At 38.3% G+C, this 24,199-nt stretch overlaps 1 protein-coding gene across 8 annotated transcripts in view; it reads left to right on the forward strand.

The window, feature by feature from the left end:
* Positions 1-24,199, forward strand: part of LOC307185936 (uncharacterized protein) — a 693,527-nt gene that overhangs the window by 512,374 nt on the left and 156,954 nt on the right. For all 8 annotated transcript variants that reach the window (XR_013828209.1, XR_013828210.1, XR_013828211.1 and 5 more), the window contains one exon: positions 14,530-14,648. Coding sequence is in view for 4 of the 8 variants with exons in the window: in XM_079920517.1 (XP_079776643.1) it covers positions 14,530-14,627 (98 nt within the window). In the remaining 4 variants the exon portion in view is untranslated. The remainder of the gene's footprint in view (positions 1-14,529; positions 14,649-24,199) is intronic.

Consider the following 24,199-nt stretch of genomic DNA (forward strand, 5'->3'; position numbering starts at 1 on the left):
TGCTGTTGGATTCTGTTTGCTAGTATTTTGTTGAGGATTTTTGCATCTATGTTCATCAGTGATATTGGCCTGTAGCTTTCTTTTTTTGTGATATTTTTGTCTGGTTTTGGTATCAGGGTGATGGTGGCCTCGTAGAATGAGTTTGGAAGTGTTCCTCCCTCTGCTATATTTTGGAAGAGTTTGAGAAGGATAGGAGTTAGCTGTTCTCTAAATGTTTGATAGAATTCGCCTGTGAAACCATCTGGTCCTGGGCTTTTGTTTGTTGGAAGATTTTTAATCACTGTTTCAATTTCAGTGCTTGTGACTGGTCTGTTCATATTTTCTATTTCTTCCTGATTCAGTCTCGGCAGGTTGTGCATTTCTAAGAATTTGTCCATTTCTTCCAGGTTGTCCATTTTATTGGCATAGAGTTGCTTGTAGTAATCTCTCATGATCTTTTGTATTTCTGCAGTGTCAGTTGTTACTTCTCCTTTTTCATTTCTAATTCTATTGATTTGAGTCTTCTCCCTTTTTTTCTTGATGAGTCTGGCTAATGGTTTATCAATTTTGTTTGTCCTGTCAAAGAACCAGCTTTTAGTTTTATTGATCTTTGCTATCGTTTCCTTCATTTCTTTTTCATTTATTTCTGATCTGATTTTTATGATTTCTTTCCTTCTGCTAACTTTGGGGTTTTTTTTTTTTTGTTCTTCTTTCTCTAATTGCTTTAGGTGCAATGTTAGGTTGTTTATTCGAGATATTTCCTGTTTCTTAAGGTAGGATTGTATTGCTATAAAGTTCCCTCTTAAAACTGCTTTTGCTGCATCCCATAGATTTTGGGTAGTCCTGTCTCCATTGTCATTTGTTTCTAGGTATTTTTTAATTTCCTCTTTGATTTCTTCAGTGATCACTTCGTTATTAAGTAGTATATTGTCTAGCCTCCATGTGTTTGTATTTTTTACAGATATTTTCATGTAATTGATATCTAGTCTCATAGCATTGTGGTCAGAAAAAATCCTTGATACAATTTCAATTTTCTAAAATTTACCAAGGCTTGATTTGTGACCCAAGATATGATCTATCCTGGAGAATGTTCCATGAGCACTTGAGAAAAATGTGTATTCTGTTGTTTTTGGATGGAATGTCCTATAAATATCATTAAGTCCATCTTAATGTATCATTTAAGGCTTGTGTTTCCTTATTTATTTTCATTTTGGATGATCTGTCCATTGGTGGAAGTGGGGTGTTACAGTCCCCTACTATGAATGTGTTACTGTCGATTTCTCCTTTTATGGCTGTTAGTATTTGCCTTATGTATTGAGATGCTCCTATGTTGGGTGCATAAATATTTACAATTGTTATATCTTCTTCTTGGATCGATCCCTTGATCATTATGTAGTGTCCTTCTTTGTCTCTCCTAATAGTCTTTATTTTAAAGTCTATTTTGTCTGATATGAGAATTGCAACTCCAGCTTTCTTTTGGTTTCCATTTGCATGGAATATCTTTTTCCATCCCCTTACTTTCAGTCTGTATGTTTCTCTAAGTCTGAAGTGGGTCTATTGTAGACAGCAAATATATGGGTCTTATTTTTGTATCCATTCAGCCAATCTGTGTCTTTTGGTGGGAGCAGTTATTCCATTTACATTTAAGGTAATTATCAATATGTATGTTCCTATTCCCATTTTCTTAATTGTTCTGGGTTCGTTCTTGTAGATCTTTTCCTTCTCTTGTGTTTCTTGCCTAGAGAAGTTCCTTTAGCAGTTGTTGTAAAGCTGGTTTGGTGGTGCTGAACTCTCTCAGCTTTTGCTTGTCTGTAAAGATTTTAATTTCTCCATCAAATCTGAATGAGATCCTTGCTGGGTAGAGTAATCTTGGTTGTAGGTTTTTCTCCTTCATCACTTTAAATATGTCCTGCCAGTCCCTTCTGGCTTGCAGAGTTTCTCTGAAAGAGCAGCTGTTAACCTTATGGGGATTCCCTTGTGTGTTATTTGTTGTTTTTCCCTTGCTGCTTTTAATATGCTTTCTTTGTATTTAATTTTTGACAGTTTGATTAATATGTGTCTCGGCATATTTCTCCTTGGATTTATCTTGTATGGGACTCTCTGTTCTTCCTGGACTTGATTAACTATTTCCTTTCCCATATTAGGGAAGTTTGCAACTATAATCTCTTCAAATATTTTCTCAGTCCGTTTCTTTTTCTCTTCTTCTTCTGGAACCCCTATAATTCGAATGTTGGTGCGTTTAATATTGTCCCAGAGGTCTCTGAGACTGTCCTCAGTTCTTTTCATTCTTTTTTCTTTATTCTGCTCTGCAGTAGTTATTTCCATTATTTTATCTTCCAGGTCACTTATCCATTCTTCTGCCTCAGTTATTCTGCTATTGATCCCATCTAGAGTATTTTTAATTTCATTTATTGTGTTGTTCATCGTTGTTTGTTTCATCTTTAGTTCTTCTAGGTCCTTGTTAAATGTTACTTGCATTTTTCTCTATTCTATTTCCAAGATTTTGAATCATCTTTACTATCATTATTCTGAATTCTTTTTCAGGTAGACTGCCTATTTCCTCTTCATTTGTTAGGTCTGGTGGGTTTTTATCTTGGTCCTTCATCTACTGTGTGTTTTTCTGTCTTCTCATTTTGCTTATCTTACTGTGTTTGGGGTCTCCTTTTTGCAGGCTGCAGGTTCGTAGTTCCCGTTGATTTTGGTGTCTGTCCCCAGTGGCTAAGGTTGGTTCAGTGAGTTGTGTAGGCTTCCTGGTGGAGGGTACTAGTGCCTGTGTTCTGGTGGATGAGGCTGGATCTTGTCTTTCCGGTGGGCAGGTCCACGTCTGGTGGTGTGTTTTGGGGTGTCTGTGGAGTTATTATGATTTTAGGCAGCCTCTCTGCTAATGGGTGGTGGTGTGTTTCTGTCTTGCTAGTTGTTTGGCATAGGATGCTCAGCACTGTAGCTTGCTGGTCGTTGAGTGAAGCTGGGTGCTGGTGTTGAGATGGAGATCTCTGGGAGATTTTCGCCGTTTGATATTATGTGGAGCTGGGAGGCCTCTTGTGGACCAGTGTCCTGAAGTTGGCTCTCCCACCTCAGAGGCACAGCACTGACTCCTGGCTTTAGCACCAAGAGCCTTTCATCCACACGGCTCAGAATAAAAGGGAGAAAAAGTAGAAAGAAAGAATCAGTAGCAGTAGAAAGAAAGAAAGAAAGAAAGAAAGGAGGGAAGGAGGGAGGGAGGGAGGAAGGAAGGAAGGAGGGAAGGAAGGAAAAAAGAAAGAAAGAAGATAAAGTAAAATAAAATAAAGTAAGATAAAATACAATAAAGTTATTTAAAAAAAGTTATTAAGAAAAAAATTTTAAAAAAAAAGAAAACGGGTGGATAGAACCCTAGGACAAATGGCGGAAGCAAAGCTATACATACAAAATCTCACACAGAAGCATACACATACACACAAAAAGAGGAAAAGGGGAAAAAATCATAAATCTTGCTCCCAAAGTCCACCTCCTTAATTTGGGATGATTCCTTGTCTATTCATGTATTCCACAGATGCAGGGTACATCAAGTTTATTGTGGAGCTTTAATCCGCTGCTTCTGAGGCTGCTGGGAGGGATTTCCCTTTCTCTTCTTTGTTCGCACAGCTCCCGGAGCTCAGCTTTGGATTTGGCCCCACCTCTGCCTGTAGGTCACCGGAGGGCGTCTGTTCTTCGCTCAGACAGGACGGGGTTAAAGGAGCCGCCGATTCGGGGGCTCTGGCTCACTCAGGCCGGGGGGGAGGGAGGGGCACGGAGGGCGGGGCGAGCCTGCGGCGGCAGAGGGCAGCGTGACGTTGCACCAGCCTGAGGCGTGCCGTGCGTTCTTCCGGGAAAGTTGTCCCTGGATCCCGGAACTCTGGCAGTGGCGGGCTGCACAGGCTCCCGGGAGGGGAGGTGTGGACAGTGACCTGTGCTCGCACACAGGCTTCTTGGTGGCGGCAGCAGCAGCCTTAGCTTCTCATGCCGTCTCTGGGGTCCGCGCTTTTAGCCGCGGCTCATGCCCGTCTCTGGAGCTCCTTTAAGCAGCGTTCTGAATTCCCTCTCCTCGTGCACCAGGAAACAAAGAGGCAAGAAAAAGTGTCTTGCCTCTTCGGCAGGTCCAGACCTTTCCCCGGACTCCCTCCCGGCTAGCCGTGGCGCACCAACCCCCTTCAGGCTGTGTTCACGCTGCCAACCCCAGCCCTTTCCCTGCGCTCCAACCGAAGCCCGAGCCTCAGCTCGCAGCCCCGCCCGCGCCGGCGGGTGAGCAGACAAGCCTCTCGGCCTGGTGAGTGCCGTTCAGCCCTGATCCTCTGTGCGGGAATCTCCCCGCTTTGCCCTCCGCACCCGTTGCTGTACTCTCCTCCGCGGCCGCGAAGCTTCCCCCTCTGCCACCTGCAGTCTCCGCCCGCGAAGGGGTTCCTAGTGTGTGGAAAGCTTTCCTCCTTCACAGCTCCCTTCCACTGGTGCAGGTGCCGTCCCTATCCTTTTGTCTCTGTTTATTCTTTTTTCTTTTGCCCTACCCAGGTACGTGGGGGGTTTCTTGCCTTTTGGGAGGTCCGAGGTCTTCTGCCAACGTTCAGTGGGTGTTCTGTAGGAGTTGTTCCACGTGTAGATGTATTTCTGATGTATCTGTGGGGCGAAAGGTGATCTCCGCGTCTTATTCTTCCGCCGTCTTCCCGGAAGACCCGACCTTGTTCTTAACCCTTATTCACTTTGCCTTTTGGAGAGTAGAAATCTCTCTGAACTCCCTACGTGTTTGACTAAACTCTGTTTTATGGCATCACAATAAAGAAGTAATTGCTTAACACGGTGCTAGTCACATAGTAGGAACTCAATTTTTAAAGCTCATTATATTGTTTGTTTTGGGTTTTGTTTTTTTCTTTTTTCAGTTGAAGTATGGTTGATGTGTAGTATGATATAAGTTTACAGGTGTGCAGTATCGTGGTTCTCAATTTTTAAAGGTTATACTCCATTTAGAGTTATTGTAAAATATTGGCCGTATTCCTTGTGTTGTACAGTATAACCCTGTAGCTTATTTTATACAGAATAGCTTGTACCTCTTAGTTCCCTACCCTTGTATTGTCCCTCCTGCCTTCCCTCCCCCCGCTGGCAACCTCTCTTATCATGTTCTTTTGAACTTGCTCCTGTTCGTAGCCCTAGCTTCCCTATTAGACAGCAGACCTCATAAAGGTGGGAACACATGTCTTATTTTTCTTTGGGTCTCCTACTGGGTCCAGAATTGTGCTTTACCTGAAGTAGGTGCTTTTTAGACATTTGTTAAATGAAGAACGAGTAAAGTAATGAATTAAAGATGAAATAAATTGCCATATAACTCAATAAATAAATGAAGGGAAGACTTTTTCAGGGAACATACTTGGCTCAATATTAGAAGACAATATCTTAAGATATCACTAAGATTTCCTTTGAGAAAATAGTGTCATTGAATGTTTTCATTCCTGCTAAGTGTGCACGTACGTGTGTGTGTATCTCGATCTGAGCTCAGTGTGGCTGTGGCTGCTTCAAGATTATTACACTCAGGAGAGGTTAGTTAGACTAATTTCCCCCAAATTTAAATGTGGATGCCTCCTTTAGGTACTGTAAGTGAGGTTAGTGACACGTTACCGTTCAATCCTAGTTGGGACCATTTATACGCTAATTATTAAGCAAAGACAGTCTAAAAAACAAATATGCAACTCTACTCAAGTCACTTTTAAAAAACATTGTCCTTATGGTCACTGCTATTTCTTAACTCATCTAGAATGGCTTCTTTGATCCAGTTATTCCCTATGTAATTTTTCTCAACTTAGATTACATTGGAAAAGAAATTAGGTTGTTGTACGTTCTCCTTCTCTGACTGTGTACCATTCACTCCAGACTACCCCACATTTTGTATGACACACTAAAACAGAGGGAAATACCTGTTGCATAATGTTCTCAGAATTTGCACATAAATAATATTAAATAAACAAATACTCTGTAGTTTGAGACTTTATGATAGTTGTAATCGTGTCATGATCATGATCATTTTACTTTTTAGCAGGCGCTTTTATTTCATTTAACATTTTTAGGTACCTGTGAAAAGCATAATACCAAATATAATGTAAATACCTCTTGAAAGAGATATACTATTGAATCAGCTATTATTGGGTTTTACTTCTGACATACTTTTTTCTCATTAAGGAGTGTTTTGTCTTACAGTGTCTGTGTTGAGAGCCACTGAAATGGAATCATTGAACGTAGTGCAGTCACAGGCAGGAACAGAATGTCACTCTGGTTAAGAAAGACCTGTTTCATCTGGAGTTTTTGCTTAAAAGTTGTTTTTAGCCTGTCCGTGTGAGCAAGATGCTGTTGATTTCAAGACAGAGATTAATTCTTTTCTAAAACTTGCCCCTTTTCTTTAGTCAGAAAACTTAAAAGTGAGCTTTGTCATTTCTTGTCCATAGCAGTTGGAATAGATTTTTTTTCCCCCCTTAAAATGCTAGGGCCATTGGTAACCTGATAACACAAGCTTCCTCCTGTTTATTCATTCACTCAGCAGTCCTTTATTAAGCAGTGACCATGTGACTGGTTCCTAAGCAGAGCTCTACTTTAACGTGGCTAATACCCTTGCCAACAGAGGGTAAGGGTGAATTCCTACAGGAAGGGACTCTTATGTTCCCTATTGAAATGTATTGCATATTTAATATATTTTATCTGTTTTTTGAATAGCTAATGCATGCCTAGAACACAATTTAAAAGGTACACATAGATGCACCTTTCAAAAGTAAATCTACCTCCCACTCCTATCTTTGGGTCATCCTTTCTCTTCCCTGTATACAAACACATCTGCCAGTATGATGGGTAGGCTGTATGTAGAAGAATTTGGTTGTAGGAGGGCATTTCTGAGGTGAGGGCAAGGGGAGCAAGGATACATGTAAAAATACAGGGGCATGAAAAGTGAAGATTTGAGGAATTACGGAAAAATATTTCAGAAAATCTGGGGCATAAAAAGTGGTTTATTGGGGAAGAGGAAAGAAAAGCTGGTACAAGAGCATGCTAGAGGCAAAGAGCTGTAGTCTGCTTTTGAAGGCAAAGCACTTTCTCTCTTTCAATATTTTAAACATTCATCATCACACATATATTAATATAATGGCCACTGAATATAATAAGGTTTAACCTACATTTATTGAATATCTAATAATACTAGGCATGGATATGAAAACGTAAGCAATATATGGACTCTTCCTTTCAGGCATTCTCTACCAGTTGAGGTAAACAAATAAATTTATGACACTATTTGAGGAGAAATAATTAAAAACAAAATCTCCTCCCAACCCAGGAAACCTCCCCACAAAGGCAGAAGAGAAAGTAAACAGTTTTATTATTGAATAAACAGGAAAGCAGATTGTGATTCCCATCACAGGAAATCCACTAAGAAATGGCAAAGACAGAAAGGAATCTCACCCTTTTAGATAATCAGGCAGATACAGCCCATCACATGCATGTTCCCAAGATAAACAATACATAGTCCTCACTGAGAGGACTTAACAGCAGTATTTTTCACATACAGTTCATCCTAAATGTACTGGGTAATTGGGATGACCTTCTGTGCTATCCAGAGGAAAATAAGTTCTCATATCTTTATGACAGGTGGTAGTTTTGCGGCTTAGAGCAAGGCTCCTACCCTCCCAGGGCTGCTGTCTTCCTTGATGATGATGATTATTTTTTTTTACATCTTTATTGGAGTATAATTGCTTTACAATGGTGTGTTAGTTTCTGCTTTATAACAAAGTGAATCAGTTATACATATACATATGTTCCCATATCTCTTCCCTCTTGCGTCTCCCTCCCTCCCACCCTCCCTATCCCACCCCTCTAGGTGGTCACAAAGCACCAAGCTGATCTCCCTGTGTATTACATTTTAAGGACTCAGTTCCAAGGTCCTTGAGGAAGACTCTTGTGGGCCATAAACTTGGCAAGAGGCTTATTTAGCAGTTAAAAGCATTTACATACATGTCAAAGAGAGAGAAAACTTTCAGTGATAAGTTTTCTAAAGTGAATGTTCTAAGAAAGTGAGAGAATGGAAGTCTCTTTCCTTATTTTCAACAAAGAGAATTATTTTTTTTCTTTTTCAGTTTGTATTTACCATTAGAGCCCTCCCTTTAGTACTACAATATAGTGACACCACAAATTTCTAACGCCATTGCTATATTCACCTTTCTCTGGACAAATTGTCACCCACTAAATAACTAGCAAGTGCATAGCAGAAGACAACGTGAAGCAATAGTCAGAGTCTGATCGAATAACAAAATTAATAAATTTCAAAAAGAATCCATACATTGTTTGTCTGGAGTAATAATCTTTGACCATATCATACAAATGGTATATCGTTAAATCAAATTCTTAATTAGCAACACACAAAACTTTTTTTTAGTCATACATTAATTTTACAAATATTTGTGATGGCTTTATACTTATATTTTCAAATGAATTACTAGTAGTTCAAATGAATAACTGGTAGTACCTTAAAAAGTCTTACCCAATCTAAGCCTAAAGGATAGCTTAACACTGGAGCGTGATAATCTAAATTTTTAATTAAGAGTTTTCCTTGTGAGGCCCAGTATATTTCTGGCCCTGAATTCCAGTCAGTCACATAAGTACTATCACTTTTGTGCAACAATTTAGCCGTTTAGTATTTGTTCTATCTTCCCATGATTGTTCCTAGATGTGAAACACAAAGGCACTTGTGACCAGCATCTAGGATTAAAGTCTTATGAGGCACTCACTGAAAGGTACAGATTGAAAGTCCAGTGTTTAATGTATATGGCTTTAATTGTTTCTGAAAACAAACACACCCTATGGGCCACTTTTTTTTTTTTTTTGCACTGGGTCTAAATTAATAGTCACACAGTTATAATAGGCAACTATTATAAGATCTACGTGACTAACAGGCATTCACCTTTGTTTACCTATCAATATTGGGATTAAAGATAGCTAGCATCTCAAAGTTGATCAAGTGACATTAGAATTGTCTTTTCAGAATCTATATATAAGTGCCAAATTTCTGTTTGTCTATTATTAGTGTTTTCTTTTTTGTTCTTCATCCTTTAATCATACCAGTAAATAAAAAGTTTTGGGGTCAGATTTAGAGCTTGAGTACCTGGATGCATATTAGTTACCATTACTTTCTTATTATCAAAAATTCCTAATGAAGATAATCCATTTTTACTCTATCAGTAGTCAGATATTTTAACTTATAAATCCAGACCCTGTTTATACTGGAAGTACAATTTAGAACTGATTGGAAATGAGACTCTGGGAACCATTTCTAGGAGTTCCGAAAGAAAAAGTGATGTAACAAATGATATGTTTGTTTTCTAGTAAAATGTGATTCTTAAAGTAACTGAAACAACTCTACTGTGAATAAGACAGCAGTGCATCTATGAGAACAGTAATAAGTTTGCTAGAATACCTACATTCAGCTACGTTCAGTACCAATATCAATCACTCTGGAAAACTAAAATTTCCTTTGTGGGAACTGCAATTTAGTCATCTTAAGATGCTCCCATGGAGAGCACAACTCCATCCAGTTTTTTGTTCATTTGTTTTTCATATTGATAGCAACATTTGAAAGGGTCTCTCCCAGTATGATGACAGCCTGTCTTTTCCTTGCTGTACAACATTTCTATGTAGATGAAATCTGGTCAGTAGGAGTGGCTGACTTCTTCCAGGTCCTTCTAGATCATTATGGCTTTATGTCTCAGCATTTCTAAGGAAAGAAACCCTGTTAAGTATTGGACATAATCATGACAGAATTCAATGAAATCACATACAGAATGTTGTATCAGACCAACATTTACAGTCTTGCCACACATAAATTTAAATAAAAAGATTCCGTGTTTGCTGGTAGGAACTGCTCTCATTTTTGACAAGGCTAGTGGTAAAGCTAAAGACCGTCTTGACGTAGGGTTTCAGAACCTTAGCTAATGAGTTTTATACAGTTTAATTTACTCAATTTTCTAGAGCACTAAGGACTTCAGGAATCTGTAAATATTTGCATAATTACTTGCCAAAAATAAAATTACTTCCTCTGTCTGATTTAAAGGCTCTGGTAACCCAAAAGTAGAAATTATATTTATTGTGCGTCTTTACCATCACCTGAAAAAAAATTTTTTTTGAAGAAGGAAAGATTTTAGGCCTCATACATACCATAACTAGACAAAATCTCTTAACCCTTCACAAATATTGGTTTTATGAAGCCCAGCTGCCACCTGGCTTTTGGAAGAGTTGGTCAGGAAGAACGTTCTGTGCTTATCGTGGGAGTAGCCTGTAAAGAATTCTGTTGACAAATAGCACATTTAAAAAATATATTTGTAATAATTGTATCCCTTTGATGTGCTTTGTAAGAGTCTAGTGTCTTTAAAATCCCTGTTTTATTCAGCTGATTCTGTTGATGACACAGAACAGAACAAGCAGTTGGAAACTGTGGTACAGGAATTATTTTGTTAGGTGATATCCGTAGTCCAGTCAAATTTCTTTGAGTCCCTTTTATCATCCATTTTCTTTTGTTTAGCATATTTTTTTAAGTGAACAATATTTCTTATTGTATCAAAAAGGGAGATTCTAAGTTTGGAATTTGCCATGTTTTAACAGCAACTTCTGCAGCTCTGTCAGCAAAACGAATCCCTGATATCTGAGCAGGCAGTTGTAAAGTCTCTACCACATCAGCTCTCACTTTTCCATGAGATATTCTTAGTACCCAGAGACGTAAAAAATCCTCCATTTAAAAAAAAATCGCTTTGTTGTATGACAGATGCCAAACGTATTTATTAGTAGTAGATATAGTCTATATATTCATTTAAAATCCAGAACCAAGAAATGCAGCTCTAGTAACTGCTGTCAGCTTGACCTGCTTGTGCGGACCTATTTCTGTAGTCTGCATGGAGTGTCCGTGGAACTCCCTTCAGAGGTTGGCCAGAAGGGATTATTCCCTTTAGTGAAGAACCAGCACAGCTGTCTTTAATCTTTTTGCTTCGTTGTCTAGATCTACATTGTGCCCAGCTGAGTAGCTGCTGCTAAAATTTGAGTACTAGTCCCTCCCTGCCTTCCTATCACCTTTTTTCCTTAATGTGCACTTTGATATTTGGCAAGACAGCCAAGATATGCCTGGTTAGGGCCAAAGGGCAATTTTGATCTGCCCTTGGATCCATGCCAATAATTTCTGAGAAAATCTCAACAAACTACCGATTAAGTCAATCAGGGGCTCACCTCTCTTCTGGACACACCACTGCAACTTCTCCCAGCTGACCTTTAGCATAAGCCTTCGGTATTGCCATCGGCAGCCCCTTTTAGGTCTTATTGACCTTAGACCTTTCGCAGTTGTGGGGAGTGCCAGATAGTTGGCTTCCCTTGCCCACCATACCCTTTAGCGTGGTCATCTTCTGGACGCTGATGTATTTGCTCCATCTCAGGAGCAAAGTCTGCTGTTTGCATAAGTCCATGCAGTACCAGTGAACACCTCCAGCTGCGGGACTTTAAACTAATAACCTGCTGCTGAGTATTTCTGCAGCTTTCGGGAGTCACAGAGAAAAGACTTTAAATGAATAACAGCAGCTGCTGAGAAAGGCACATCAATTACCCAGGAATCGTGGGTAGTTTCTCAATGGTGTCAGCTTTGCTGGCCATCCAAATAGGAAGGGCTGACTTCCCTTACAACAGGAAGGGCTGATTTTCCTTTATATAAGAAAAATGTAAATTGTGTGGCACTTTGGTTTCCCTTCCTGTGTTGACACTTATCAGCTTAACATCCTTGTGTGTTTGCCTTTTTTCCAAGTTGCCTCTGTATGGAAGCACAGTCCTTTATCCAAGTTCTCAATTATTCCCGGGTCAGGTCGCTTGATCGTGTCTGCTTTCGTAGCTCCATAATGTGTGGAAGAGAAGGTACCCATGGGAAGGTGAATCTGGCCTAAGACATGAATGGACACAGGGCTAGGCCACAAGATGGGCAAAACCTGCGTCCTCAAACAGGACAAGTAATGTGTTACTGGTTAAAGAGTTTGTACCTTTGTTCCTTTTTGTAGGGAAATTTACCAACTAAACAAACTACCCATCACCTCCCCTCCCAGAAAGTCGATCTGAGTCAGGGAGAGATAAAGAGACACAAGAGAAGCAGAGGGAGTGGGGAAAGAAAAGAAAACAGGAGAGTGCTGTGAAAGAAAAAGTGCCCAGGGAAAGCCGCCCCCAAATACGCCTCAACGGCATATTAATTATTTTGAAGGTTACTTAAGTGTCTACTGAAGAAAACCGCACAACCTGAAAGTTGCAAGTTAAGTTTTATTCAGGGATCTTACTAAGGACTATAGCCCGGGACACAGCCTCTCAGATAGCTCTGAGAAACTGCTTAGAAGAGACAGGGAGGAGCCAAGATATATAGGAGTTTTTGCTGGGAGGAAGGAAAAAACATGTAGTTGAACATCAAAAGATTAGGGCTAATCACAAAAAACAGACGTCTCGAGTTAATGATTTTAGTGTATTTCTGTGTATGGGAAGATGCAAGAATCTGAGCTCACTGAAAGTATTCCTTAGACTTGCATCTTAACTATCTAAGACCAGTATACAAAACACAGAATGTTTCCTGTTTTCCTCCATCCTGAGCTCTCCTCAGGGTGCACTGTCCGGGGGCAGCTGCAGTGGCTGATGTCTTGATGGTGGGCAACATTTGTTGTTTACTGGAATGGTAGGCAACATGCTTTGTCCACATAAGAAACAACCCATGCAAAGAGGTGAAACCAAGCAGGACCTTGTGGGGCTCCTGGGCACGAAGGCCTTTCTGTCCCCCATTTCTTCTTTGTAGAGAACAGACTCCAGCCTCCATGACCTTCCTGGGTTCCAAATGGCAGGTTTGAACAGTTGCCAGTTGGGGAAGAGAGGGGGTGCAGAGACAAGGGAGCAGCAATGAAGAAACCACCTGAGGCAAGATTAAAGGACCCAGAGAAGCTCATCAAAACTAGGAGACTACCTGAGAGGAGATTAAAGGAGTGCAGGCCCTGCACACACGCTAATCTCATCAGCAACCCCACCCTAAACCATTGCTATAAAAACTCATCACCAATTCCTCTTGGGTTGGGACACACAGTTTTCGAGGGCAGGAGCCCACTGTGTCCCCCTTTGCCTGGCAAGACAATAAAGTTATTCTTTTTTACTTCACCCAAAGCTCTGTCTCTGAGATTCCATTTGGCACTGGTGCACAGAGGTTGAGCTTTCAGCATCAGAGGGACACTTTGACTTTCCTCTCTGTCTCCCTGAAAGCACGAAATAAATGTCTCATGTAAAAGGTACATTCCTTGCTTCTGGAAGTAGCAGGGCACACTTATCCCCAAAGATAGGGAATTTGGGGCCAAGAATCCTGTATGTATAAACAAACTACGTTACTTCTTTAATATCCCAAGCCCAAACTCTGTTTAGATCCTTCACTGATTAAGCACCCAAAGCCTAAGTTTCTTTGTCCTGTTGCTGGGGAGGAAGAAATTTTCCTCTACCCTTCTAGGTTCTTCTGGCTGGTCTAAGAATTAAATTGACATGAGATAGATTAGCAGGAGGAAATCAAACAAACTAACACGTATACATGGGAAAGACCCAGGAAAACTGAGCAACTCTCCAAAATGGCTGAAGCCCTCACCTTAAAAGGATGTTGGGGGTAGTGGTTTGGAACTTCAAAGGGGAGAAAGGCAATTTACATGGAGATGAAAAAGCAGATATTTGGTGATGATGGCAGGAGCCATTAAAGAAAAGGAACAAAGGTACATGTAGCAAGAGGGAAGATAGGGGTAGTCATTACAGTGAGTATAAACATGATGTACATTCCGCCGAGTCACAAGACAGAGACTCCCTGCGTTTTGCGTCTATCCCTGATGCAACCTTTAAAACAAGAAAAGGCATTGGTCTCTCTGGAATAAAAGGAAGCTCCTAGGAGTAAGAGATGATGGGAGCCCTAGAAGAAATGGGTAAGAGCTTCCACCCATAAGTCTCAACTCATGTCCTATCCAGGGACAGTGGATGTGAGGTTCGTACAGTACGGCATCAGTCACAAACAGGTATCCACAAAGACCACAGTCCTCACACATCCACACTCATACACACAGGCACATACACATCCCAGCAGTGAGATGAGATGAAACAGAACACTGGAGGTCAGAGGGGTGAGGGAAGGCAAATTTCAGGTTCCTTATTTAGGAGAAGACCGGTGTTAAAAGAAACTGAAGGATTTATAAGTTCTTAGTTTCTCCCAGGGAATAATTTTGTTCTCAGTGATCTATAAAGAATCAAGAAGCTTCCTTCAAGTCCTGCCGCTTTCCACCTGATGACTGCACATTTATTCTCTGTGTTTGCAGTGATCTCGTCCTTCTCCCATGGAATCTCTAGATTCCTGATTGGAAACTCTGCTTGCATCTTTTACTTAAAACAAGGATGCCAGCCCAGAACAGTGCCACAACAAATGCCATGCTCCAACCACTAGACTCTGATAAGCGAAGTAGAAATAACCTTTTCCTTTCTCCTGTCCATTTGCACTAGTGAGAAGCAAGTTGGTAAATAGGAAGATCAGCACAACTCAGCCTCCAAAAAGATATCAAGAAGACACGCAGAGCCCAGAGCAATGCTCGGATCAATAGGAGTGTGGCCAGGAAGCTAAGGTACATGCATTCAGAACTTTTCTTAGTGGTAGAGTGTCATGACTGATATAGATTGCCACTGCCTAATTAAATGAGATAGTAGATTAACACAATGGAATTTGAATGACAATCTGAATAATTTGAAAGTTTAAAAAATAAGTTTATATCAGTCGTTGCTGAGTATTGGTGTGGCTTTCAGAGATTGGTCTATCTAATCCACACAATACTGTTTTATAGTTAATTAGCAAAGTATATGCAATACAAAATATCAAGAGATCTGATAAAATATAAACATGCATGATTTTTGACCATTTTCCTCTTGATATTTGGCCCAAATAAAAGTATATTGTATTCCTATATACAAACCTATTGTTAGAAATACATATCAGAATGAATCAAAATGTAAATTGATGTGTTAAGTATTAATAAATAATTATATTTGGTTGAGGAATCACTTTAGAATTTCACTCTTTGAGAATATACGTCTGGTAGTTTGACAGAATCTTTTAATTTTCTATTGGAGGAAAATTTTTACTGTTAGAACATGTATCTCCCTTTACAAAATGCCAAACTTTTACAAAATTTGTATGAAATTATTTTTCTTTTTTATTCCTTCAGAATTTCATTCTCATCTGACAGGTTTTACAATATATAAATTTATAGTTATAGAAAGAAAGGTAGAATTTTAATTTGATAAAGTATAAACTTATTTCAAATCAATTCAGATGAAGCATTTATTCTTCATAAGAGTTGAAATTAGTTTTTATTGTAGTTTTATTTTAACCATATCTTAAATTTTGGCTTTCTGCCATTCAATTCTGGAATATCTCCTAAATCTGTGATGCCATGATTGCAAGCCTAGACTGGCACTCATCATTATCTCCTACGGTGAAGATATATGTTCTGATTCTTTAAAATTATAATTTGTGAAATACACCTCGTGAGAGGCAATTCTTGGTGCATACTCAATAGCCATTTTCTCCCTTTTCCATTGAACCACATTTTTCTGTGTGTGTGTGTGTGTGTGTGTGTGTGTGTGTGTGCGCATGTATATGGGCAGCAGTGTGCTTTAGCCCAGTAAAGAGGTAATAAAAGGTTACATGGCAGGAATAGAGGCATATGTAACAATATAATGACTAGGTCTTCAAGCAAACATTTTACCATGAGATAATAGGTCTTAGAAAAAAATATCCAACCGAATGAGGACAACAGAGCATAAATGGGTCTTTGATGGCACAGTGAAGCTACTGAAAGAGTTCCACAATGGCACCTACCTTCAGACTCTGTTAAGTAATCAATGATTTTCTTATTGTTTCAGTTATTGTTAGTCAGATACTCTGATTCTAGCCAATGAAAGAGCTCTTTACTGATACAGACACAGTATATCCACACTCATTTCTATAAGTGAATTATGGGAAATAGGTTATCAACCTGAAAAGCAATTTCACATGATCTATGTTTTTCCTACTTATAGATATAACTAGGGACTCTATTATCTTGAACTAATGCAAAATGTGTTTTATCAAAGTAATTTTAAAGTAGTCACAGACAATGAAAGTCTTAGATTTTTGTCAGACTTTGAATCTGCATTTTTAATAATGCCGCATTTTTATTGTTTCTAATTGGCACATGTTCTTGTATCCACTCAAGAGCAGTTTTCAAAAAAAAGTGGGGGGGGGTAGAATTATCCTCTAGGTCAGAGTAAAATCTTACCTAGAAATATGGACCATTATATAATACATAAAAGCAGAGCTGCTTTGATGGAAGATAGAAAGGGATATAGTAACATTTTCATATCAGATTTTTTCATTTTCCCTTGTGAAGAACAGTTTGAAAACCGTGTCCTACAACATTCTACTTTAACTGTATCTACCCATCTAACTTCTGTTCTTCCTCTAAAATCCAATTCAAGCTTGTTCCCCAGTTGTTGGTGAAGTTTTATATCGTACAGCATTTTACATGAAAAGCAAACAAGTTTCAGCTCCCTTTGTCATATATTTACCTTATGGAGAAATACGGCAAAGATAGTATGATATTGCTTGGAGCCTGACTGATTTCTCAGCTCTCCATCCTCTCTTGCCCTTGCTTTTTATAATTGCACATAATTCTTGCTTGTCACATGATGGCTTTAATTTTTTTATATAATGAACCAATGCAAATATATTAGAACACTTTTCACCTTTAGTGAATATAATCTAAAAATATTCATCTACGAACTCTGAGTATCTAATGATTCTTTAGGGATCACTCTTGCACCCTCTGCTTTCAAGCTAGTCTACCTTATTGGCCTCCTGTCTGGTCTCCTACTTCTCCATTTCACTTCAGGTACTTGCAGAAATTTGAGTCTGCCTTGAACCTCAGCCTAACTGACTGGTGATCAAGATCCTTTCACTAGTTATTATCATTTCCTTCTTTAAGATTAATTATTGATTCTCTTTAGCAATGCTCATTTGAAATCCTTGAGACCACTGTTTGGCCAACAAAATGTTTTTGTAGAATTAAAATTCTAGTGGGTATGTAGTGGTATATCATTGTGGTTTTAATTCACACTTTTTCTGATGACTAGAGTTCTTTTTATGTGCTTATGGTCATTTGTGTATTTTATATTGTGAAGTGTCTTTAAAATTTGCCCATTTTACAAAATTTGTTTGTTATTGTTGAGTTATAAAATTTCTCTATATATGCCAGATACAAGTCACTACTCAGATATTTACTTTTCTATATATATTTCCAATTTGTGGCCTTTCTATTTTTTTAAAGTGCATTTGTTTGTTTTTTTAAACATCTTTATTGGAGTATAATTGCTTTACAATGGTGTGTTAGTTTCTGCTTTATAACAAAGTGAATCAGCTATACATATACATAAATCCCCATATCTCCTCCCTCTTGCATCTTCCTCCCACCCTCCCTATCTCACCCCTCTAGGTGGTCACAAAGCACTGAGCTGATCTCCTTGTGCTGTGCGGCTGCTTCCCACTAGCTATCTAGTTTACATTTGGTAGTATATATTAGTCCATGCTACTCTCTCACTTCATTCCAGTTTAGCCTTCCCCCTCCCCATGTCAAGTCCAAGATTTTTTTAAAAATAAAGTACACTGTACACACTTTTTCCTTTTCTGATTCATAATTTTTTGGGGTCTTAAGATCCTTTGTCTAACCCAAGGTTGAAAAGGTTTTCTTGTATATTTCTCATTTTCTTCTAGAAATTTTATAGTTTTAGCTCTTAGGTTTGGGTATATGATTTATTTTGAGAATTCTTTATATAGGTAATGTATTGAGGATAATTTATTTTGATATGAATATCCAGTTGTCACAACATTGTTTAAATAACTTAACTCTTCCAATTAAATATTCTTGGCATCATTGTCAAAAAATCAATTGACCATAAATTAATGGGTCTATTTCTGGATTCTCTATTTCATTCAGTTAATTTATATGTCTATCCTTACACCAGGTATGAGTTTGTTAGGGCTGCTGTAACGAAGTGTCACAAATTGTGTGACCTAAACAACAGAAATTTGTTGTTTCACAGTTCTAGAGACTAGAAGTCCAAGGTTGGTAGCACCATGCTGCCTGAAGGTGCTAGGAAAGGGTTTGTTCCAGGCCTCTCTCCTAGCTTCTAGCATTTTTTGGCTTGTGGAAGGATAATTCTAATCTTCAAATGGCATTCTTCCTGTATGCATATCTGTGCCCCAAATTCTTCCTTTTTATAAGAACACCAGTCATATTGGACCGAGGCCTACTATAATAACCTCATTTTACCTTTCTATGACTTCTAAATAAGGTCACATTCTGAGGTGCCAGGGGTTAGGACTCCAACATAACTTTATGGGGTGGGGGGAGGGACACACTTCAACTCATAATGTACCACTACAACAGTTTTAATTACTGTAGCTGTATAGTAAGTTTTGAAGTCAGGTAGAATAATATATCCAAATGCATCCTTTAAAAAGTAGCGATTCTAATTTTTCCCATTTATATATAGTGTGGAAGTTCAGTAGGAGTCCTACCAAAAATTCAGGACAGTGGTCCAACCTGGAGATATACAACTGTAAGTTGTCATCATATTGATGATATGGAAACCATGAAATGAATGAGACCACCAAGGAAATTAGTATAGATAATGTAGGGGAGCAAATTCGCCACCCCAAAATGTCTACTTAGCATGCATATTATTTTGAACTGAAAACAATCAAGAAAGAAAGAAAGAAACTTTGACCTTCCCCCTTATTTGCCTAAAGAATTTAGATAGAGGGCCTATTACAGGAATAGAGCTATTACCATAGATAACTATAATACGAACTAGGTGTGTAGACAGAAGGAACCTAGCAAAGTCTGTTAAAATTCCTCTCTGTGTCTCATTGTCTCTGCATGGCCCAGCAAACATTTGTGCACCAAATATCTGCTTTTCCATCTCCATATCAGTTGCCTTTCCCCGCTTTGAAGTTCCAAACCACCACCCACAACATCCTCTTAAGGTGAGGGTATTGGCCATTTTGGCTTCGGTAAGTGTAGTTTGGTGACTTAGATATTCTGATTGGACAAGGTCAAATAGAAACTAGACAACGCAAAAAAAGCCTCAAAATGTATGGAACTCCTTTGAGAATTTGTGCTAAAAAGAGGGGAAAAAAGAGAAAAATGGTAAAGAAACATCAAGAAAGTGATTTTTAGAGAGAAATAGTATCTAGTTTTGAGGCTCAAGGGAAAGATGATAAAACTGATGCCACATGTGAGAGAGGAGAGAATTTCTGGAGCAATATTCTTGAGTTGATGAAAAGAGGTGCAATAAAATGCACAAATGGACGACTGGCCCTTGCTAGGAGCAGAGATAATGTATACGAAGATGCAAATTATGTAGACAAGACCAAGGAGACATGTAGGTACAGTGGTGAGAAATCAAGAATGTTTAATTGTTTCTATTACCTAATGGACAACAAAAGCAAGGTTATCAGCTGAGAATTAGGAAAAGGAAGGATGTTTTCTAGGTTTAAATAGGGAAGAACACTATGATAATTAAACAGGAAAATAAGAACGTCAGTAGATTTAGGAGAGATGTTACAACTGTTCAGCTTAGTGATGACTGAGGTAACATAAAAGCAAACAACATGGTTTCATGTTTTTCTCCAGTCGTATCCAGCTAAGCAGTTGCAGACACGTAATGGATAAAGCGTTGACATAATCAGAGCAGTACTTTAGCCAAAAAACCTTATTAAGTAAGATAACCAGAAGAATTGAGGACTTGTTTGAGGCAGTGATTTTAGTGGCTGACCATGAAATTTAAGCTAGGTAGGAAGGAAAGCTAAGAAATGAGGTATGTAAGGACACAGAAAAAGTAATAGAATCAGTGGATTGTGGGATCTCAAAATCAATGGAATTGGGAAACTAGATAAAGTGAACTGTTAGCATACTTGCTCCTCCTACACTTTACTGAATCTACCTTTCTATTTCTACCTTATTTTAAATAAGTATTATGTTTGTTGTGTGCTTCTTCCATTTCTATAATTTTATTTCTATAGCATTTCCATTTTAAACCATAAAATTTGGTACTGCAATTTATATTTTCTTATATTTTCCAGTAAATAGTAATGTTTCGTTTTTCTCACTTGTGTAGAAAATGTCTCTAGAACAGAGAATATGCCTCTATTTCACTGTTGAAAAATTAATTTCAACTTAACACAAACTCACACACATGTGACAATTCACTAGATGAATTCACACTCAGGTTTTATTGGTTTACAAGATAATAACTCATTTTTCTTTTAAGAAGCTTGACAGTATTCTTAACGAAGAGAGAACATATCATGAGGAAAGAATAGTCCAGAAATTATTAGTTAATTTTAAAGAATATGTTGAGTTGCCTGAGGTGTGCAGAATGAGGGGGTCGAATATATAGGAGAGGTATGATAAGCTATTTTTCAAGGACCCTGAAGACTTGGGAAAGGGTGAAGTCACATTACTTTCAACATTCCTCTTTTAGTTGGTAGATAAAGGAATATTTGGGTGTAAATGAGGTAAGATTTTCTTTTATGGGTCTAATAGATTGAGTGTGAACCTGCTAGATAACTTCAGTGTTCTCTGTAAAATAAAAGATGATTTCAACCTCTAAGAAAAGAGTTAGCTGAAAAGGATAAGGTTTTAAGGAGAATGGAGAAAATTTTAAATAGGTAATATGGAGAATGGATAGATGACTGAATCAGAAAGCATAACTAGATATCTGGGTAGAGTGCAAAGCACACTCTAGGTTTGTGTTCATGGACTTATATTGGTTCCAGTGTAGCAGCTGTGTGAGTTAATATCCAAGTAGCATTCTGCAGGCCAGGTGGAGTAATAGTGTATAGGGGGCATTTAGGATATACTTGGTGGGTGAGTAAAAAGGATAATGGAACGAGAGAATTGAGAATATTAGCAAGAAAGGACAAAGTGGAGCACGCTGGAGATGGATATAAAAGTGAAGGTCAAAACAGAAATGGAGTTTGATAAATTAGATAAAAAGAAAGAACAAGGGAATAAAGGTCTCAGTTGATAGAAAACAAGAAAGTAGAGGCAGCACCTGGAAGAGGAAATGAGGAAAGTAGAAGATTGCTGTTAGAGTGGAAATTTTGATTTTAAGCTCTTATAAAAGGACTCATTGTGAAGGTGATAAAATCTAATATGTTGCCATGTCCGAGGAAATTAGCAGTAAAATTCACTTATAAGCATATTGTTGAATACCAGTTTATGTTCACTGGTTGATCGTAAGCTAATGTTCAACAGACTGATACTCAAAGTTAAGTGGCTAACGCTCCAAAACGTAAATTCAGTTTCTAGTAAATCTAGATACGTAACTGTCTGAGGTTCAAGTTTCCTTTCCATTCTTTTGCTCATATTTTCTATAGTTTCTTATTGATATCCTGTAAGCACTAGTCTCTCTGAAATGCAACGGCATGAATTTTCCTTTTATTTGTTATACTTTCATTTTACCACAGTTACTGACCGTAAAATGGCAAAAGCCCACTCTAAAACTTTCAAGACATCTAATCATCTGAAATAAAATAATAAATTTAATAATTCAGGTTATATACATGTGAATAAAAATGTCAGTCGTGGAGTTCTTAAGATGTTTCAGGAAAAAATAAACTATGGGAAATGGACACCTTAATTTTATTATATCTAACATAAATTTCTACTAATGAAATTAAAAAGTGATAACCTTTTTTATTGTTTTCACTTATCCTTAGATAAAGTCTTCAATTTTAGCATTTATATTTGTAAGTGTGCTGGGTTGTCAGTTTAACTGAACTAAAAAGTGTTGATTTGCCCCAACTTCTTCTACTCAGTGTATGAAATTGCTTTCATTTTAAATTACTGATATTCAATCAGAAGAGGGTAACAGTAGGGACACAGTGCTTGGTGATTTCATATAACTTCAGTCACCTTTCATCCAAAGAGACACTATATTTAAAAGAATAAAAAGAGACTTTCAAAAACATTAGATTGGTTTTGTTGGGGAGGAGCAAATTTCCCCCTTATTCCTCTTGAATTCTTTTGGCTGGTCTAACTGAATTGACACAGGACAGATTAACAGGAGAAAAAAAAAATTAATTTGTACATATGGGGATCTCATAGAAATAGTACCTAAGAAGTAACCAAAGCAGGCAGCTTTAATACTTTATAGACAAAGAAACAATAAATTTGTGAGGAATTGACAGGACAAAGAAACTTAGGCTTTGAGTGCTTAATTGGTGAAGAATTCAAACAGAGTTTGGGCTTGAGGTAGCAAATTAATAAAGTAATATGGTTTGTTTATATAGCCTTTTAGGCCCTGAATTCCTTACCTCTGGTGATAAGGATGTCTGTCCACCTCTTGGTACAGGGAGGGTACCTTTCATATTGGCGATTATGGGAGATTATGGGATCAGGGAAACAGAGTAGAGGGTCAGAGTGTGCTTTTTGCAACAGTTGTTTTTAAAGTAACTTTAATTCAAAGTAATTAATTAATATGCCACTTTGTCATATTTTATGGTGGCCTGCTCTGAGCTCCAACAGTTCAAAAATATTAGACTAATTTTTGCTAGATTTTGATCATACAGATGAACCTAATGGCATAATATGTTGATTACTAATAAAGTCATTTAATATTCTACACATCTGCATATTTATCAGTTCTAAGTGCAGCCTTGCAATCAGCAATATCCCCATGATGACTCTCCTGTGGTGCTTGGCAAGATAATATAATGCCTGATGAGCAGTCAGGCACTCTTAAACCAAGAGGTAGTCAGCTTTCAATTTTGGTACAAATGAAATGAGCTCACTCTGCTGCCCTAGGCCTCAGAGTCAGCATGGAGTGGGGCACCCCCTCAGCAAGGAAAACCGAAGCAAGTCTAATTGTTTAAAAGAAATCTGCAACCTTTCCAAAATATTTTAAAAAGATGAAACAGATTGTTATGCACCCATTAGTAATATATACTTTGGATTAAGTATCCCTTTTCGGTGAAATAGTCTTGTAATTTAAAAAGTAGAGTCCTTATGAGGTGTCGTATGCATAATAAAGCATTGTAGTAAACAGTTATCCCCAAAGAACTGCAGCTCACAGATCATTCCTGGGGCATGATGATGCTTTGAAGAGGGTGTACATTCCTCACATCAGTGTCATCAGCACTGATGGAGTTACACTTGTGTACATACTTCACTGTTTATAATGCAATGTGCTGGAATAAGACCCTGCTATATTTGCTTTTCTATTACTAAGCCAGGAACTCAAAAGCAAAGTACTTTGGGGAAAGTTGAAGTACAGTCTGTGTATCCCTAACCATACTTTGTTGTAACTGCCTTTCTAATGACGTTCCCTCAGGATATGGAAGAAGTGCAACTTGTTCACCTTCTATCACGACCTAGATTGGGACCTGGTATATTTTAGATAGCTAAATTGTTACCAAACTCTGTTACCCAACTCAGGTTCAGATGCTTATTGCTCAGAAACCAATCATTGAGAGGCAAGTGTCTGTAGAAAGGAGAGATACTTTAATCAGAAAAGCGAGCAATCTGGGGAGAAGGTGAAATCATGTCCTGAGACCAACTCCGAAGATTCTGCTGCGCCATAACAGTTTTTAAAGGAAGAAAAAGGCAGTGGGAGAGAGAATCTCAGTGAATCATCGAGGCAGGAGGTTGGGTTCTGCATCATTCTCCTTTGCATGCAGACTGGCTGACTGGCTGACTTCTCGTATGTTATCTTGCCCACTGATCTGTCTACAGGATTGCTAAAGGGGCTGTTGAGGGTGGAGAGCTAGTCATTTTTTAACTACGTAAATCCTCATTCTTACTTCTTTTTATCTAGGAAAAGAATCAACAGGTTAGGCAAGGCACGTGTGCACTCAGGAGAGCATAGGTCAGGAGTTAGTTTCAATTGCTTAGTGATCTCATTCCTATAATTGAGTTCTTTTAAGTTTAGAGGGGAACAGAAATGGACAAACAGGAAAGGGGCAAAGGATCTGCTTTCATATGTATTTCTTCTTCATACCCTATTTGAGCCCCTAAAACCCTTGTAATTTCCTAAGTGGTAGGAGTAATAAGTGTGTCTCTTGATATTCATAACA

Source organism: Stenella coeruleoalba (genome assembly GCF_951394435.1).
Source record: "Stenella coeruleoalba genome assembly, chromosome: 4".
NCBI classification, from domain to species: Eukaryota; Metazoa; Chordata; class Mammalia; order Artiodactyla; family Delphinidae; genus Stenella; species Stenella coeruleoalba.